Source organism: Chaetura pelagica, unplaced genomic scaffold (genome assembly GCF_000747805.2).
Source record: "Chaetura pelagica isolate M959 unplaced genomic scaffold, ChaPel_1.0 scaffold101, whole genome shotgun sequence".
NCBI classification, from domain to species: domain Eukaryota; kingdom Metazoa; phylum Chordata; class Aves; order Apodiformes; family Apodidae; genus Chaetura; species Chaetura pelagica.
This window is the reverse complement of record NW_009952564.1, coordinates 6,469,330-6,490,464: the sequence shown is the minus strand read 5'-3', so window position 1 is coordinate 6,490,464 and position 21,135 is coordinate 6,469,330. Positions and strand designations below refer to the sequence as shown.

The 21,135-nt window shown below is 39.7% G+C and overlaps 1 protein-coding gene across 1 annotated transcript in view; it reads right to left on the bottom strand.

Annotated features, from left to right (window-relative positions):
- MAN1A2 (mannosidase, alpha, class 1A, member 2) overlaps nt 1–21,135 on the bottom strand; it is a gene marked incomplete at its 5' end in the record, with an annotated part of 144,703 nt that overhangs the window by 88,109 nt on the left and 35,459 nt on the right. The window contains one exon of the mRNA XM_009993415.1: nt 7,530–7,626. Coding sequence (XP_009991717.1) covers nt 7,530–7,626 — 97 coding nt within the window. The remainder of the gene's footprint in view (nt 1–7,529; nt 7,627–21,135) is intronic.

Here is a 21,135-nt window from a genome sequence, read left to right as displayed (position 1 = left end):
CTGCAATCTAAATAATTCCCAAATCAAAACAAATGTCAGTCCAAAGATTCCCAGCAGGAAACAAATCCATTTTTTCCTCAGATCTAACCATCTGGCTTCTAAGAGAAAACCAGGAGAGGATTCTTTTAGAGAGAACAGAAATTCTCAATTTGAGCTTGAGCCCTGAACTCATTAGATTTAATTTCTTCATTACCATTTGATATAGATGTTTACCTCACTATTCTATAAGGCGAGTTATAGAAATCAGGTGTGTTTATCTAAGCCCACTTGGCATCTCGGCATCTCATTATCATAGTGTTTTTAGAGACAGAATTTTCAATCTGAATAATGTTGCAGGCTTTGACATCATCAGTTCAGAAGCATGGAAAAATGCCACTGAGAACAACTGACCTAAATGCACTCCTCATGAGCTAGTAAAAACTGGGTGAGAAGAATTCCATGGGAATTCTGTATTATTCAAAAGAACAGAACACAACAGTTGCTCATGAGGAATTTTCCTGATAAACATAGACACACTTGTAACATTTTTATGAAATAGCAGTAACACTCAAAAAATAGTCTTAGGTAACCACAGTTGTCTATGGCACTAGTACAGAACACCAGTTAAGAGAGAATGCAGAGCCAGATTGCTTCCTCTCTGCACACATTCACAAGTTTTAGAGACCAATCATATTCTGAACAAATACCCTAGCAAAATAGTGTTTACAAAATGCTATTTGCCCAATCAGCAGCATCAATCAGAGAACAGCTTTAAATGAGATGAACCGAGGATAGATCAGAGATTTTGTTGAGGAGTCTTACCTTAGCATCAATGTTAGCCTTATTAAGTCAGCTTGCATACGGACAGAGCATATACACAGAGGGTATGTAACCTTATCTAAACTATCACAGGGTAAGAGAATATTGTTATCTTGCAGATGAATAATTGTTTAAAAGATAGGAAACAGGGTAAGTATAAACAGTTATCACCATGAGGGGAACCACCAGTGAGATTCTACAGAGCTAGGAACATGCCTACTCCCAGAATAATCTGGAAATATTTATAAATCATCATTTTTATAAATAACTCTGAAATACCCGACACCGTGGAGGAGGATTTTGAAAAGGAATGCTACTACAGAAAAGACACCCTACAATGAGCTTCTAGACTCCATTAGAAGCATAACAGATTCAAAACACAATTAGTAGGAAAGGAACAGTGTGCAAAACCAAATTTTTAGTCTCTCTCTCAAAGAAAAAAACAAACTTGACAGGACAGAAAGGAGGTAAGAATGTATAGGATATGAAGAAATGCATGCAAAAGAAATTACAACATAGACCAAGACTCTCCATGAAAGACAAGCACATAACTGAGGGCACATGCAATTCTACAAACTCATGGATGGAAAGGGAGAAATTAGTATTTTTTTTCCAATACCAAAACTAGACACCATGGGCAATGAGCAGACTTCAAAACTAAAAAGTTTTATATAGAATATGGAATTTAGCTATGGAACCACTCATAATGGGATATGGCAGGTGCTCCTAAGTTTGCAGGGACTCAAAAGAAGATTGGACAAAATCACAGAAAAATAAACTAAAAGTGATTAAATAAAACTTTTTGCCTCTGAACAGAGAAGCATTAGCACTGCACAAGGTCCTCCTGTTCTTACATTTCTTCCTTAGGTACCTGCTGTGAACAATTTTTAGAGTAACCCAATCTGAAGGTACTTTTCTTACATTATTAGAACTACTGTAATTTCAAATCCACTCACCAACTTTTTAGAGTTACATTTTTTCCTAAAATTTTATCTTTCCAATATTTGCGTTACTGGCCAAAACAAACAAAAAACACAAACATACAAAAAAACAACATTCAATGTGTGTATAATATCCAACATTGCCTCAGTGTAGTCTCTCATTTCTGATTTTGCGGATGACACAGCTGCACAGGCCTGTCCTAAGGCCAGTTCTACTTACTTTAAAACCTAATAGAACATGAAATACAAAGATTGGGCTGAAACCTGTATTATAAAATTACCTCTCTTCATGTGTCAATGTGAATGGTTTTTCTTTCTCCTTTAATTTGCCACAGAAAAGGGCAATGGTGGGTAATTACCTATGGACATACAGTTAAGAGAAACTACTGCTCACCAAGTATTTCTTTCCATCAAAACAAGTCATCAATAACATACTTGTTTACATATCTACCTCACATTCTCTTTTTTTTTTTTGTTTGTTTTCACTTCCACATGGATTCAGACACTGTTTCTCTTGCCTGTTTCTTCATTAGGATTTTACAATGAGAAAACATCAGAAGTTTTTAGCCATATTTTCAAAAGGTGAGTCTGTACTTTAGATGTATCATCTAGTTTCTTCCCAGTAAAAGTGTCTCTGTAATGTTCATAAATTTGCAGGTTATTTAACAGCTAAAAAAACCCCAGAAAAACAAAAGGCCCATGAAACCTGGCACCCTTGACATTCAATTATGTGAACTTCAGAAGTAAATTACAACTATTCAGATGGCAGCAGGTAATAGTACCAGGGCAGCTTGGGCAGCCCAATAACTGTTACAATGACAGATGATAAAAACATCTAATAAACTAATGAATATTTCCCAGGGTAACTGAAAAAAAATCTGTTAAAGCATTTTCTTGCAGTGGTTACAAGAAATATTCCACCTCTTGTTTTCTAGACCACAAACAGGACAAAGAAATCACATGACTCTCCCCAGCTATGCTGTACTTGCCAAAGGCATTGGAAAAAAAAACCAAAACAGACTCCTTTGCCTGACTCAGCACCTTCTTGCAACAGCCTTACGCCCTTGTAGTCTGATGACTGCATTTTCTCCGCAGAGCTTGGGAGCATCACCTCTCCTGCTCCCAGGAGAAATGCACTGGCAGATCTCTATTGCCTAGCAACACACAGATCTGCAGCAAGAGCTTCCCACGCTGCAGCAGTGGGCAGTTGGCAGCAGGCTCAGCAACTTCCAACCACAGGAGTATAGCAGAAATGCTGGTATCAGGAGGCCAAGACAGGCTGTGTAGCAAGCCAGGCAACAGGACACACCCAACAAGCTCACTAGCTGCTCCAACTGGATCCCTGAGTTTTTCCCTTGAAAACATCTTGCTTGTTAACCTCAAAATTTAATTTTTCCATATGTGTGCAGTAGCAGTACATCATGTTATATGACACTGAACATACCAGACAAAAATCCCTGAAAGAGACAACAGCTGTCTTTGGTCAACTGTTAGGGAAGAGATATGGCACTGCATTGCAGCCTTGAAGCTCTATTAGGTAATAAACGCAACCACAGTGTGACTTACCTAACAATTTCGCCTTCCTCTCAGGATACAACATACCAAGATAGAGCCTGCAGACATCAGAGATGCCACAAAGCCAACTGTGTCCTGGGCTGCATCAAAAGAAGTGTGACCAGCAGGGCCAGGGAGGTAACTTTCTCCCTCTACTCTGCTTTTCTGAGACCCCACCTAGAGTACTGTGTCCAGTTCTGGAGCCCCTGACACAGGAAGGACAGAGCTCTTGAAGCGAGTTCAGAGGAGGGCCATGAAGATGAGAGGGCTGGAGCACCTCTCCTGTGAAGACAGGCTGAGAGAGTTGGGGTTGTTCAGCCTGGAGAAGAGAAGGCTCTGGGGAGACCTCATAGCAGCCTTCCAGTACTTGGAGGGGCTACAGGAAAGCTGTGGAGACTTTTACAAAAGCTGCTAGTGACAGGACATGGGATAATTGATTAAAACTTGAAAAGGGAAGATTTAGATTAGCTATTAGGAGGAAATTTTTCACTATGAGGGTTGTGAGATATTTGAATTGGCTCCCCAGGGAAGTTGTGGAAGCCCCATCCCTGTCACTGTTCTAGGCCAGATTGCATGGGACTCTGAGCAACCTGATTATCTTTAACACCTCTTCCAACCCAAACCATTTTATGATTCTATGAAATTCACAATTTGCAAGGTTATTGGATGTGAGGTAAGAGAACAAGAGAGGCATGAAAGCCCTGCAAAAGTGTGAGAGAGTTCTATTGTGATCAAATACAAAGGAATAGTTTCAATCTTTGTGCATGAGAATGGACAATGTCTGTATGCAAGCACCTACAACTTCAAAACTCCACATCAAGATGCCTTAGGCCTTTTCACCCCCTTGAAAACTATCTAGACATAAATCTGTTTATGTATGTATACACTAACAGATCATCTTCACATAATGCAGCTCACCTCTAGACAGAATAGGTCCAAATGCAAGATTTAGAAATGCACTGCTGGTAATATGGGAAGTTTACAATTTAATCAAGAGTTTGTTATTAATTTGGTATGTACTTATTACCTGACAAACTGCACATCTTCACTTTATTATTAGTTAACATTACAAAATAAAACCCACCACAAATTTCAGAGAGTAGCAGGTAAAGTGACACCCCATGATTTTCTAGTTTTGTCAAATCCAATTATTGGAGTTGCCCAAGTACTGTGGGCTTTTTTATTTTTTTTCCTTAAAGTCATTCAGGTTCTTAAATAAATGTTGTTTTAGAAAAATTGAGTTTGAAGACCAAACCACTCAGATTTCATTACAGCAAGAGCATCTGACAGTACCATCAACTACTCCAGTTTTAGTTAAACCCAGAAAAACTTCTGAAGTAAGCTCAATGTTTGTCATGCTTGCTCGTTATCTTATATGTGCTATTTTCCATTAGCCTTTTCTCTTCAGTCTTCGTGTCTTGATCCAGATCACATACACGCCCACCTCTGCAGTAACACCCTGTGGCTGCCATGAATCCCAGCAATTTAAGCAGCCCAACAAAAAAAGTTAACTTTTTATAGCTTAGCTGTTACAGCCACCAGCAGAGTTGCAAATAAAAATTTAAACTGAAAAGAGAAATTACACCTCTCTGCTATACTTTCTCCTTGCCTTTTATCCTTCATTTTATCTGATAATAAATTAAAAAAAAATATAAATCTTGTGATTAACAGCCCTTTCAAAAACTGGCAACTTGCACAAAAATAGGAGTAGGTTATCACCCTGTTTCACCAACACAGAATCTAAAAAGGTTTGTTTCATATGTCATCTAAATGTAAATATCCTTAAAAGACCACCACTTCACAGCCATATTTTCCCAAAGCAGCACCACACTATTAATGCTGTGAAGAGGTATTATTCAAGATTTTAACTACTGCCTGTCTACACCATTTGATCGGCAATGCTTTCAGCAAGTTCTGCTTTAAAATTTCAAAAAGACATCTCAGAAAGACTGGCAAGAGTTTCTAGTTGCAGGTCAATGAAAGCAACCCAAGCAGGTTTTGTAACAAAAGTCAAACTAATAATTCCATGATTCTGTGAACTGGGGCAGCCCACAAATGTTTTTGTGGTATGCTTCAGTGAGGCATAGAGTATCCTGCTTTTAAAGTACATCACCTCTCTTCACTTTTTTAAGGACTTAAAGCTAAGATTAATGGGAACTGAGTAGATGACCTCCACTCCTCTGATCCCAGCCTGAACCCTACTACATCTTGTAATGTTGGGAACACAGATGTTCCTCTTGGCATAGATATAAATATAGACTGCTCCAGAGGGAGAGAGGAATCTAACAGGCAAGATTAATGGCTTATTTGCCTTCTAAATTGAATCGTGTTTACCTCACTTGAGAGTTACCAGTAAACCTGATTTCCCAGAGATTCATGCAAGGGGTTGTAGTGTCGACCAGCAATGCCATCTCCTTGCTCAATCTCACAGACGTGCTATGAATTGAAATGGAAGCACAACAGACTTCAATTATCAGAGAATGGTTTGGGTTGGAAGGGACCTTAAAGAATCACTTCCAACCCCCCTCTGTATGGGCAGGGACATCTCCCACTCGGCCAGGCTGCTCAATAGCTTGGATTAAAATATCATTGCGATGAATAATGAAAGCAGGTTTTTCATTAAAAATAGCATTAGATTCCAAAAAGAATTATGTAATGCTTCTATAAAGGCAAATACCACTGGAAATGGTGTCATTATGGGTAATAGATATTGATAAAGTACTAGCAATAACAATACAGCCTAGACAGTTCTTAGTACAAGGACCAATCTCCTCCCTACCCTTCCAATCAACCATTGACCAAATCAACAACAGCTGATTTTATTTTAGACTTGGTATACACTGAGGACTAGATATTTCAGAAAAGTTTTTTATGTGAAATAGCCTTGAACAGAGCAATCATAACATTATTTGTCTAAAAATTAAATGGTACAAAATAGCATCTGGATTTTAAAAGGACAAACACTTTGGGAATTGGCTGTTAAGAGGTTCAGATACTTGAATGTGGAAGAAGCCTGCAATTTCTTTCAGAAAGCAATGCCAAAACTCTCAAGAATAAGCATTCCAAGCAGAAAAAAAGGCAGAAGTCCTCCAGACTCAAAAGGAGACATGTTAGAAGTAAGCAAAGGAAGAATGGGAAGAAAGTAAGCAACTAGAGTAAAATTATAACTCAAAATTATTTCAAAATATAGAGTCAGTCACATTAAAAACAAACATTAAAAAAAAAGCCAAATAGAGAAAAAAAAAATTCATACTATATAGTCTGGGTTACAGACCGAGGCTGATATCAAATTGTACTTGGCACAGTAAACAAAAAAATTGCAAGTAAATTCAGCAGCAAAGACTACAAGATCATACAGGTGAACTTTTTCACAAAGATTTTCACTGTCAGACTGCATAAAAAAACTTCATGAGTTGGATAAAATATAAAGGAAAGCCATGAACTAGAGATAATATACAACTAAATTACAGGAAGCTTCAGAAGAGATATTTTTAGTAGAAGCAAAAGCAGTGCCAATGTACAAGGTAGCAAAGAGAAATTATCTGATACTATACAATACTGTCCAGGAACCTAAGAAATACCTTTCAGTCTGCCACAAGCCTGTTCCTTGACACTATGCCCAGTGCTGGATGTATCTTAAGACTCTTTCATTTCACCCTTCAAACTTCCCATCCAGTCCAGATGCTTTTCCTCCTGAGAATTCTAATTTTTTTTCATTCCAGTCCACAGGTTCAGGATCCACAAGTCATACATCAAGTAACAATGTCACTTTTGACTTACCCAGACCTTTTTTTAAATGCTACTTTAAATTTAACCTTGGTACTTATCAGTGCATGTGCATTTTGACTTGTATCACATTCACAGGGAATTAAACACAAAGATCTAGACAAGATGAGGTTGTTTTTTTAAAAACAAATTTATATTAATTGTATCCCAAAATATCATCACTGTATTGCAATTTTTATTTATATATTTGTGTGCACAAAGTAACAGTACACATAGACACAGTAATAAGAACATATTACTCCCAAAAAGATAGTTCAGTAAAATAACTCATTGAGGCACCATTGAAATAATCAATACATTTATTTTATCCACACTTCAAAATACTTATATTAAAACAGAATTTGCTAGGAAGATTGGGTAGATTTTCAAAGAGGATAGTATGGACAGAAATAGTAAAAAAAAGAAACAAAACAAACCTCCAACAACAACAAATCAGAAAATATATCCTACCAAATATGTTGGTGGAATGTCCTTTCCGGGCAATTGGTTTGAGCTCATTATGTCCCCATCCATATTGCCTGTAATTGTCCCAGGCATGCTTCATCATCTAAGATAGAAAAAATAGCATTCAATTACATTACAAAACTACTTTGTACAAATACAGTATTTTACTTCCTACTTAATCATCTTCCACAGTCATCCCAGCACACTGATAACTACTTTGCCACTATTTCTATCTGTTACAGAAATCAGATCACACAGCATGAATAAATTTGGAAATAACTTCAAGTCAGAATTTAGCTATAGAGCCTAATACTCTTCATTAGGTCATTTTCTTGTTCTCTTTTCCTTAAATATTTGTACAGATGTTTAAAAATGAAGTAAAAGGAATGCACGTAAGCATAAGGAACTGGTGAAAAATACTGGCTCATGTCTAGGATGCTAACCAAAAGAAAAAATATCTACCAATATCTGAAACATAAAAGGGATTTATTTATATTGCTGCATCCAAGCATGACTTAACAATTTAGTAAAAGGCACAGTAAGTTTTTTATTAGCAACAACCTCTTGACAGAGATATACTGCCATATAGTCTCTACCAAAAGAAATGCCAAAAGCTTCACTCTTTATACTGCTTTGGTCACTATGTTTTCTAAAATGATTAATATTTGCTCCACAAAACATTCTCAGCCCTTTTAATAGATGTTTCCACCAGCTACTATAGCAAACAACACATAAAAACCAAAAGGTGTTCCTGACCCACAAGTATTAGTTGTGCACATCAGTCACTAAGCTGTGGCTTCTAATAGATTTGCAAAACTTTTTAAATTCCTTTGCATACAGCAGAAATTCAAGGGTGACCAAACTGCAAAACAAATGCAGTTGAAAAAGCAAATAATATTACCTAAACAAACCAAAGCAAGTAACAGGAAGAAATCAGATTCCAAAGACACTGCTCCAGACATAAGAATAATTAAAAACAAGCCTGTTGTAAAACAGCAGTCATGTAGCTGTATCCACAACATTATAGGTACTTTATTTTTCTGTTATGTCTTTGAAAGTGGTAGTAAAATACTGTTAACAGAAAACTGATAGGACTTAAACTGTGATACCCAACAGTTTCAGGAATGCTCTTTAAAGGAAGAAACTATGCTACGATCACTACCATAGCAAAGGTACATGCACAGGCCCAGAACCTGGGAAGCACTCTTGGCTTCAACTATCATCAACCTGGGCACAGATGTCCCCCTGCCGACGCCAGAGGACCAACTTCTACTAACTGTCATTTCAAGTCAGCTCACATGTTGTTTTTTGCATTTGCACAAAAAGATTCTGACCCCTGATTAGTTAATAATACTTTATTGTTTCTTTTAGTGTCATGAAACATACTGGAAGAAAAAGAGAATGCAAATATTACACTAAAAGAGGGGAGAAAAGCCATTTCATTAGCATTCACAAATTCCCTACTGTTTACAAAACACTTATCAAATCGACCAACTAATAGCTACTGGAACCTCAAGATGATTCAGGTGAAATAATTCTCTCTTGACAGGTAAGAAAATTGCAGCATGCAGCTAAAGCCTGATGACAGGCAGTAGAAAAGCTCCTCTGAGATCTCTTATCAGTGTTGTCCAGAAGCAATCCACAATTTTTTATATAAAATTGTTCATTAATTTCAGATCATAGAATTGAAAATGAAAGCATCGTTCAGGTGGGAAGGGGCCTCAGGATGTCTTTAGTTCAACCTCCTGCTCAAAGCAGGATCAGTTACGGGATCAGACTGGACTTCTTAAGACCTGCTCCAGTCAGAATTGGACAGTCACGTTCTCCATGAAGTGTCCTGCTGTAACTCGGCTGTTTGCAGGTCCACTTTTAAGTCCTAAGAACTCTACCTGGGAAAACAAAGACCTGTCACTCTAGAACGTACTAGAGGATGAAACTGAAGAATGACCTGTATAAATTTGGTAACAGACAGATGTCTAAACAAGACCAAGACATGGCAGACCTAACCAAACTTCTTTATAAAGGAATTAGATCAGATTAATGAGTCAATTTGACCAGATTCACAAATTAATGCAGAAGTAACTTTAAAAAACACTACTGAGACCAGAAACTCTGTCAAACTCAAGAGACTAAGACACAGGTGACTGCATCATCTAAGGTTCTGAGATAGGAAATCGTATTTTGAGGAGACTTCACAACATCAGGTTAGCAAATAATGCACATTACATGCAAGTGAAAAACCTTGCAGCTCTTTTATAAAATTTACAAAGCTAAGGTTGGTAAGACAAGAGATCTTTTAACAACCTGGAGATTTCTATTACTGCCAGAACTGGTGGTATGATATCTACAGTATAGAGACAGCACTTATACTGTTGGGAGCAGTTGTGCATGCAGAAGCTTTTGAGAGACAGGAGAAGATCGATACCTCTGCCAGCTAAAAACGTAACAGAGGATGTCACTTTGGCTTAGGAAGTACAAACAACAAGATCTCCTGATCTGGAAAACAAGATTATCTCTATGGTTATGCCAGACAGCACTTGTGTAGTGGAAGTTGGAATTGTTAAAGAGTATCTGCAAGCACAGGAAGGCTTTTCTTCTAAGATCTTGTGTCTGAGAGGGCAGCCTCAGACACTGAGTGGAAAAAAAAAGAATAAATCCTTGCAAAAACACCCAAACAAAACAACTCTTAAAGAATCCATGACAGAGATATCAAGCTCAGCAGAGCGAAACATGGTCCAAGCATGACTTAATAATTTTGAAAAAGGCAAGGGGCAGATCTGCATAGCTGACATTTCCATACCTGAGAGCAGTTTGTCAACATTACTGCTTGGAACTTGTTGGCATATCATATGAAGATCTTACAATCTATCCACCACATAAATTATTTTGGTGATGGACTTCTTGCTGACACTACGTTCTGGTTTGGTGGTTTTTTTGGTAGTGAGGAAAGGGCCCCAGGAGTGGCTCTTTCAAGAAGCTCCACCTGCTCCAATCCCAGCCAAAGAGCCATTAGAAGAACAACAGATGAGCCTCAGCAATTAACATATGAAAGAACTGATGTAACACCTGAGCAGAGGAGCACTTAGAGGAGGAGAGCTGTGCTGGGGAAGGAGAGGAGTGCTGGTAGTTGGTGAGGAAGGAATCCTTCTCCCTGAGGAGGATGGCACTGGCAAGAACCACCAACCTGTGAAGTGACTCTAAACCCCATCCCCTGTCCCCCTGGGGGGAAGGAGGGAGAGAAACCGGCAACAAAGTGATTTGGGCCTGGGAAGAAGGGAGGGATGGGGGCAACATATGCATGCCCTGCTCTTTGTGTTGTGTCCGGTGTTTAGTTAGTATTAAATTATTATTTTTTTCCCTAAGCTGAATCTGTTTTGCCTGGGACCTTTATCGGTGAAGAACCCTCCTTGTCCTTTGTCTCAATCCATGAGCTTTGTCCTCCTCATCCCAGAGTGTGTGTGTGGGGGAGTTGAGCAAGCGGCCATGGGGATGTTCCTTTGTTGTCGTTTTGGGCCCAAACCACGACACACTACTAATGCCAGATTTCGCTTCTGAAAAACAGAATCACTCATAGGGGATAGGCCTCTTGAATACCAGCTTCAAAAATGTTCATTATGGAACGCACCATACATAGAATCACAAAAATGTCATGGTTGGAAACAACCTCTGAGATCACCAAGTGCAACCATCAACAAAATCAAAACAAAAAAACAAACAAACAAAACCAAACAGACCCACAACCTCAGCCACTAGAGCATGCCCTGAAGTGCCACACCTACATATTTGTTCAACCAGGTCCCTGGGCAGGCTGTTCTAGTGTCTGATCACTCTTTTTGTATAGAAATTCTTCCTAACATCCAGTCAAAACCTCTCCTGCCACAACTTCTGGCCATTTCCTCTAGTCCTGTTGTTATTCAGTTGGGAGAAGAGGCCAACTCCCACCTCACTACAACCTCCTTCAGGTAGCTGTAGAGAGCAATGAGGTCTCCTCTCAGCCTCCTTTCCTTCAGACTAAACTTCAATTCCCTCAGCCGCTCCTCATATGACTTGTTCTCTAGAGCCTTCATTGGCTTGGTAGCTCTTCTCTGGACACACTCCAGCACCTCCCTGTCCTTCCTGTAGTGAGGAGCCCAGAACTGAACACATGACTTGAGGTGCAGCCTCACCAGTGCTGAGTACAGGGACATAATTACTTCCCTACTCCTGTTGGCCACAGTATTCCCGATACAAGCCAAGATGCTGCTGGCCTTCTTGGCCATCTGGGCACACTGTTGGCACATGTTCATCCAGTTGCCAACCAGCACCCTCAGGTCCTTTTCTGCTGGGCAGCCTTCCAGCTACTCTTCCCCAAGCCTGCAGTATTACCAAGGGTGGTTGTGACAAAAATGCAGGAACCGCCACTTGGCCTTATTGGCCTCAGCCCATTGATTCAGCCTGTCCACGTGCCTCTGCAGAGCCTTCCTATCCTCAAGCAGATCCACACTCCCACCCAATTTGGTGTCACCACTGGTGACCAGCCGCCAACTATATTTGACCCCATTTACCACAAATCTCTGGGCCCAGCCATCCAGCCAGTTTTTCACCCAGTGAAGAGCACACTTTTCTATGCCATGATTTGCCAGCTTCTCTAGGAGAATGCTGTGGGAGGCAGTGTCAAAGGCCTTACCAGAGTCCAGACAGACGATGTCCATAGCCTTCACCTCATCCAAAAGCTGGGTCACATGGTCATAAAAAGATCAGTTTGGGCAAGCAAGACCTCCCTTTCATAAAGCCATGCTGGCTGGCCCTGATCCCCTGTCTACCTTGCACTTGCCATGTGAGCTCATTCAAGATGAGACAGTACTGAAGTCAGCCTGGCAAGGCCTGTAGTTCCCCAAATCCAGCCATTCTTGTAGATGGGCATCACATTATCCAGCTTCCAGTCACCTGGAACCTCCCGTGTTGACCAGGACTGTTGACAAGTGATGGAGAGAAGCTTATCAAACTCCCCTGAAGCACCCTTAATACTCTAGGGTGGACAAGTGCCAGTAAAGTGCTGTTGCATGTAGAGCTTGGTAATTCTACAAAAAGATAACTCTCGACTTTGCTGCAAGAGAGACAGAAAAAGCAGGGCATGTCTCAAATGAAACTGTTCTTGTACGTACACCATTACCTAGATGCTTTTTCTGACTTCAGTATGTGTTCATGGGATCTGATCCTCTATAGTCAGTGGGAAATCAGGTTTTTATAGAGGCAAAGTGGTAATGATGTCTTTTGACAAAATAATAATTGTAACAGTAAAAGGAAGATACAGTGATTGAAAAGACTGCTGTAATGGAGTTCTATCATTACAGCAGCATGTCAGAAACAATAATTCAAACCACAGATTCTTTCAGAAGCCCCTTTCAACTCCTCAAAAGGGCAGACACCTAGCAAAAAGCATATAAGGCTTCTGAGAAGTAACCAAAGGAAACAATTTACTGGCAACTTGTAAAGACTGGTTGTGCCTAGAAATGAGAAGCCTATCCTCTTCTTGCCAGTCATCAGGAATGCGCATAACAGAGACAGCAAATACCTTTTGCTTTGAAAGGAACCTTTTCTGGTTAAGGGTATGATTTCAAGAGATTTATATAAACCACCGTTAAATTCTGTTTTAAATTAACCACGGATTTGCTAGACAAAATTACTGCTCAACTGACGTTAAAAATTGCTAACTGCTTTCCTACTGCCTGCAGAGAATACTTTTTGGAGGTTCAACTAAAGAATGACCTTTTCCTTGTATAGTTAAGATTTTTGAAGAAACTTAGAAAAATCATACAGATCTTCTGGGAGCTACAAATCTCTAAGGAGAAATTACTTCAGATATCAGTTGATGTCTCTGACTTGCATTTGTAAACATGGCCTCTTAAAAAGTCTGTTTGGAACATGTTCCTAACATAGAAAGATCTGAGTTTTCTTTTACTGATTGATCTGGTAACAAATCAATTACTAAAACAAAACAAAAATGTTTATCAAATGTATGCAAAATGGGAAGCTAGAAATTTTTTGATGGCATTAAGTACTTGAAGTCTAAGACATCCAACAGAACTAAGAGGAAAATATTTCAGACTGGTAAGATCTGGAACAGTAAAAGGCCTAAACTTGGAGAACTTACAGCAGTGAACTGACTGTCCAAATTTGTACAAGAAAGTAAAGTGCTTTTTTTCACCAAGGTGATATATCAGTATTTTTGACCTTGTTTGTTCTCATGGTATCAAGATAAACTGGTAATCATGAGTTTGATCAGTCCTGTGGTGTTCAGAAAATTTGAACTTCCCAGACCATCTCTGAAAGCAACCAGGACTGCATATCAGGCAGAATAAAGCTGTGCCTTTCAGCCAGTTTTGCTTCTTCCAGTCTTGCCTTCTCATTCGGGCATCAATCTAATAATCTTCATCCTTGCACCTCTTCCAGCTTTACTGTATCCTTTTTGAAGCTGATAGACTAGAACTACATGTTGCATGCAGAGACACCTTAGCTCATGCACTACCACAGGAACCTTGCATGCTTTTTCTCCTTTCTTAAAATATTGAATATTAGGTTTTGTCTGATACTGAGCACTATAATGATATTTCCAAGGAACTATTATAAACACAAGCTCTCATTTTCAAGTGGTAATAAGTCACCTCACACCTTTATATGTTAAGCATGAAGTTGGAATTTCTCCCCCTCCAACTCCAACATCCATCATTTTAATATTTAGGCGAGAAATAAAAAAGGAGATAATCACAGAGTCACAGAGTTGATTTTTCTGCAATTCTTCAGTCTGGCTTAATTTTTGTACTTCAAACCTATACGTCAGTAATAAAATTGGTCATACCACTATTCATCCATTTGCCAACTTTAAAAAAATGTATTTGTAAAACTTTGAGCAAGGGTGCCTCAGCACATGTCCATTATGGCCTCCAGAACCATTTAGTTGTACTCTCCACTTCCTGCCTAACTAATTTCTCCAGGCAAACAGAGATAGAGTTTTCCACCCCCCTGCTGCACAGTTCAACAGCTTGTAGTGATTAACCTCGCCAAACATTTTTTTTTGCAAATTGGTTATAGAACCATATCTCCCTTGATCACATGCTTGTTGACTCTTTAAGGGATCTTCTATAGCTTTATTTATCATGACAACATTAAAAATATACTGAGAAAGCTTAGGTACTTGTATGCTCAACAATTCAATTCCCTGTTCTAGTTTCTGCTAATCTATTCATTCATCAGGTGTAAAGATTGGCATTTCTTTGATCTCCCCTTGAATTCCTTTCAAAAATTGATGCCTAGTCCTCTGGTACAAGTGCAAAGAAAAAAAAATGCCAGTAATGGAAATAAAGAATTACAGAATCATCATAGCATGGTTTCAGTTGGAAAGGACCTTAAAGATCATCTAGATTCAATCCCCCTGCATGGGCAGAGACACTTCCCACTGTTCAGGTTGCTCAGAGCCCCATCCAAACTGGCCTTGAACACTTCCAGAGATGGGGCTTCCGTAACTTCCCTGGGGAGCCAATTCAAATATCTCACAACCCTCATAGTGGAAAACTTTCCTCCTAATAGCTAATCTAAATCTTCCTTTTTCAAGTTTAACCCATTATCCCATGTTCTATCACTACAAGCTTTTGTAAAAGTCCCCCCCAGCTTTCCTGTAGCCCCTCCAAGTACTGGAAGGCTGCTATGTGGTCTCCCCAGAGCCTTCTCTTCTCCAGGCTGAACCACCCCAACTCTCTCAGGCTGTCTTCACGGGAGATGTGCTCCAGCCCTCTGATCATCTTTGTGGCCCTCCTCTGGACTCGTTCCAACTGCTCCATGCCTTTCTTATGCTGGACAGCTCCAGAACTGGACACAGTACTCCAGGTGGGGTCCCATCAGAGTAGAGGGTAAGAATCACCTTCCTTGACCTGCTGGCCACACTTCTTTTGATGCAGCCCAAGACACAGTTGGCTTTCAGGGCCGTAAGTGCTCCTTAGTACCAGAGATTTTTTTGTTGAGCTCTTTTGGGGTTGTTTTTTTTGGTTGTTTTGGTTTGGGTTTTTTTGGGAGGGTTGTGTGTGTGGGGGGGTGGTGGTGGTGTTTATTTTGGTTTTGTTTTTTAATGGTTGGACTTAGTGATCTCAGAGGTCCTTTCCAACCATGAATATTCTGTGTATGATTCTGTGTGTTTCTAGCTCACATTGAGCTTCTCATCCACAATCACCCCTAAGTCCTTCTCCTCAGGGCTGTTTTCAATCTATTCTCCAAGAATCCAAATCTCAGAGCAAACTAAGAATAAACTGTTGTGAGTATATTACAGTATTGTATGCAGATGGTTTATATCTTAATGGAACACACTATAAGGGAACACCCAGTAGCTCACATTGTCTATCAATAGCATCATTAATAACAGTAATTCTGAGATGTAATATCATCAAGATAACTCTGTGCTAAGAACACACTGGTATATATTCTGAAACACAGAAGGGACTACAGCAGAAATTATGCAAAGATAACTAATAATTCGTAGAATTTCTACTGTACATAAAAGGGTGCTCTTGCTTTCCAATGAAAGTCTCCATAGCTGCAAAAACACACATTGTCTCTTGTATAATTCAGAGCTCTCTTCCATCTAGCCGTAATTACCGATTTTTGCTACCAAAATTTCTCTAGTACAGGAATAAATGGCATTTAAAATACAAAATTTTAAAAAAGCAGCAAGGACAATCAGGTATCACAGAGTCTTTTGAGTGATTCAGTTCTTAAGATGATCTTCAAAGTCCCTTCCAACCAGGATGATTCTATAAGTAATTTACCCATGGCTTTGGTTATTCTAGTTTGGAGACAATATCAGGGAAGTAAACTATTTCCCTATTTTCTTAATTTGATTTGATTTTGCGTGTATGAATTTTACATACTGCAAATGTGCTAGTTCATTGTTCAAGACAGATTCTTCTCACAATGGTCTGGAAAAAGATATCTTTAATAATGAAGACCTTCTTGAATTTTTAACATCCTTCCAATAATGCATGAGTGCTGGAGAATTCTGTAATTGCTAAAACTTGAATAAATTGATTCATTGTTTTAAATATCCTCAAACACACAACTCTCATCAGTAGCACATTTTACGTTATCATCTGAAACACTGCCCCATACACACCAGGAGCTTTATTTTCATCCTTCTGTTTGAGCAAAATAAATACAAAGCTAAAAATCTTCTCATGGGCATAAATTAACAATTTACAAATGTAAAATGAGTTCTTTAAACACTCATCCCAACATGTTTGAACTTTGGCCATTCCTAACTTGCCTGTACTTGCCAAAGTGCTATTTCCACAATTTTCATTCTAATATATCCATTGAAAGTTAGTTTACCAACTGAGTCCACCCTTACTCCACACACATTTCCTCCATTCAGTAAAAATAAGCAGTAAAAAAGTGCAGCAAAACTAATTTAAAGCCAACTTAGCTGTTCTCAACATCTCAAATTAAATAAGCAGATAATCCAAACAACGTACAAAAAAACCTACTTAATAAATGGTGTGCATATGTATACTTACATATACAAAGGCATTTATACATACACACACTTACACATAAAATGTGTGTGTATATTTTATATAAGCACACACACACACACTGTGGGAAGTATTATCTTAAATACTGAAAAATATAGGTCATAATACTTATTTTGCTTCACTTGTATTGGGATCAAAGCCAGGAACAGTGAGCTACAAAATACAGTACAAAGCTCTTAACACAATAGGCACAAACTACTAAAAACTGATGTTCTAAATAAGTTTGGCCAAGAAAATTGAGAGTGTAAATTGTCAGCAACAATGAAATTGTTCTAAATTGCTTTTAGACGCTGAAAAAAAAGAAGCCCCACAGCCACAGAAGGAAGCCTATTTGCCTAGATCAGAAACACTGCAATTAGAAAAAAAATAAATGAGATTAGCAGTGGAAGTTGTATGACTAGTAACTACAAAATAAGGAGTTATGCAGCATGAAAAGACCTCTACATGATTAAGTATACCTTTCTTCTGCACAGCTGCTCTCAATAAGCACACAAAACAGAATTCAGGTAAAAGGACACTTACTATTTTTAACCTGATATGAGAATAAGGCTTATGCAATCTTCCTGTTCATCGTCATTTGCAGTAGCCTTTGAAGCCATTCTCTCATTTCAAACCTGATTTTACAGAGTTGGAGGAACCAGATACTTGAGACCTCTACTTTTTTTTTTTCTTGGGGTTAGGGGTTGGGGGCAGGGAGGAAGAAAGAAACAAAATTTAAAAACAAACAAACAAGCAAACAGAAAAAACAGATAAAACATACAGTTGGGTAAGGTAGACAGGCACAAATTAGTATCCCCAACTGAGAGGAAGGCAATTATAATCCAACACTTTATTAATTTAGAGGGGCAGCATTTAGCATGCAGGTAGCCCTAAACCAGGCACAGAACACATTGTGACTCATGCAGCCAAATAGGAAGATAAGAGGGCATTCACAGCAATGTGCATGAGAAGCAGGGGGTGGTTTAAGGGGATTTAGGTTAAAAATCCAGAGGAAACCATTAGTTTTGCTTGCTTAAAAAGCAGTCTATTACTTCTCAAAATTATTAGGAGACTCTTGAGCGTCATCCAGAGACCATGACAAAAATATATTTTAATCACTTCTCTTCTTGGCACATTTCTAAAAGTAATTCCAAAAGTGCCTCTATTCATATTAAATAAATTATCTTTCTACCTCCCCTTCTAAGAGGCAACATATTAGAAGTCGCATTTTAAAAGAGGATACACCAAAAGCTTAACTGAAGGCCACAGTAACTTAACTGGCAGAAGAACCCAAGTCAGAACATCCCCAGCTTCCAGACAGGACCTTGTTCCTCATTTATGCAAAGCATCCAAACTTCACAGCAACTCATTCTGCAAATGTCAGATGTAGGAAGTGATGTTTAACTGTGGCTCCTATGCTCCTTAGATGCCCATTTCTCAAGTATGTCCACATGCCTCTTGTGCTGGAAAGCCCAGAACTGAATACAGCACTCCAGCTGGGGGGTCGTCAGTACTGAATAGAGGGAAAGGATCACCTCTCTCAACCTGTCAGTAGGGCTTTGTCTAATGCAGCCCAGGATACCATTTGCCTTCTTTGGTGCAAGGGCACACTACTTGCTCATGTTCAACTTGGTGTCCAAAAGGACTCCCAAGTCCTTTTCTGAAAAGCTGCTCTACAGGTAGTTGACCTGCAGCACATACTGGTGCATGGGGTTGTTCCTCCCCAGGTGAAGGACCCTGCACTTCCCTTGTTGAACTGGATAACTTTCCTGTCAGCATATTTCTGAAGCCTGTTGAGGTCCTTCTGGGTAGCAGCACAATGCTCTGGCATATTAGCTGCTCCTCCCAGTGTGGTGTCATCAGCAAACTTGCTGAGGTTATTTTCTATCCCATAATCTATATCATTAATGAAGATGTTGAACAGGATCAGACCCAGTATTGACATTTGGGGTACACCACTACTTATTGACCTCCAAACAGACTTCAAATAAGTGGTCATAATGCTCTGGGCCCAGACACTCAACCACTTTCCAAGCCACCACACTGTCTGCTAATTCAGCTCATACTTCATCAGCATCTGTGAGGATTTTATGGGAAATAGTGCCAAAAGCCTTAGCAAAGTCTCAGCAGGCATACCCACGGCTTCCCTCTTATCTATTAAGCCAGTAATTTCATCATACAAGTTAATCAAGTGGATTGACAATGATTTCCCATTTGCCACAATCACAGAATCATTATGGTTGGACAGGACCCCAACATCACCAAGTCCAACCATCAGCACAATAGAAAAAAACACAAAGCAAACAAACAAAAAAACCCACCAAAACCCCCACAACCTCAACCACCAGAGTATGCCTTTAAGTGCCTCAAGTACACAGCTTTTTAACACCGCCAGGGATGGTGACTCAATCATCCCCCTGGGCAGGCTGTTCCAGCACCTGACTATGCTTTCAGTATAGAAATTAATCTTAACATCCAATCTAAACCTTCTCTGCCACAACTTCAGGCCATTTCCTCTAGTCCTGTCATTATTTATCTGGGAGAAGAGGCCAAAACCCACTTCACTACAACCTCCTTCAGGTAACTGTAGAGGGTGATGAGGTCTACCCTCAGTCTCTTCTTCACCAGTTCTCTTAACCACGCATCATTTGACTTGCTCTCTAAATCCTTCACCGGCTTGGTAGCTCTTCTCTGGACACACTCCAGCCCCTCAATGTCCTTCCTTTATAGGCATTCAGAACTTAACACCGTACTCAAGGTGCAGCCTCACCAGTGCTGAGTACAGGGACCTTCCCTATTGACCAGGATCGTTGATAAATGATGTAGAGAGGCTTGGAGAGCTCCCCTGCCAACTCCCTCGGTACTCCAGGGTGAATCCCATCCAGCCCCATAGGCCTGTGCGTGTTTAGGTGCAGAAGCAGATCCTGAACTGCTTCCTCCTGGATGATGGGACAGTTGTTCTGCTCTCCGTCCTCATCTTCCAGCTCAGGAGGCTGAACACCTTGGGGGAAGCTGGTCTATTAAGGACAGAGGCAAAGAAGGCATTAAGTAACTCAGCCTTTTCCTAATCCTTGGTTACAATGTTCCCCCCTGCATCTAGTAAGGGATGGAGATTCTTCCTGGCTCCTTTTTTATTGATGATGTATTTGTCAAAACTTTTTTTGTTGTTCCTTATGTCAGTGGCCAAGTTCAGCTCCAGCTGGACTTTTACCTTCCTAATTTTCTCTCTTCATGACCTAACGAGATCTCTGTACTCCTTCTGAGTTGCCTGTCCCTTCTTCCCATCTTGTGATACACAGGGAGAGCCTGCTCCTAAGCCTTCATTATTTCCTTCTTGAAGAGCATCCACAGCCTTCCTGGACCCCTCTGCACTTCAGGACTCTCTTTGAAGAGACTTTCTCAACCAATGTCCTGAACAGGACAGTCTGCCCTTCAGAAGTGCATAGTGGAAGTTTTGCTAACCCCCCTCCTCATATCACTAACAATTTAGAACTTGACCATTTCATGGTCGCTAAGCCCAAGACAGCCTCTGACCACCACATCTCCCACTAGTCCTCTGTGAAGAAGTGTGGAAGTTTTGCTAACCCCCCTCCTCATATCACGATGTTCTTTTTTTGCTAATTCTCTGCTTCATCTACAAAGACTATTTGTGGTAATCTACACTGGTTATAAAAAAACTGTGAGAGAAGATCTCCACGACGATCATATTTCTAAATGCACTTTGCAACTCTAGAATCACTGCAGCCTTCTGTGCTACATCTGATGCTGTCAAAAACAGGTTTCAAGCAAAATATTATTCATATGACACTCTTGATACATATTTTATCTCAGCCAAATTATATTCCTTGCAACATAGCAGATGCCAAAATCCAGAAGTAGACATAGAGGGCAAACAAAAATGACCATGTACCAACAATGTGTCTTCAGCATTATCAGTCCTTTCTCACTAGCAGACCTTCCACTCCTGTGTTCTGCCCCTTCATGCATCTAACTGTAGATGTGATAATCTGCTGCCCTGCATTAAAGAACTTAAAAATTCTGGAGGTTACCTTGCAGCCACAGTACTATCAAGACTG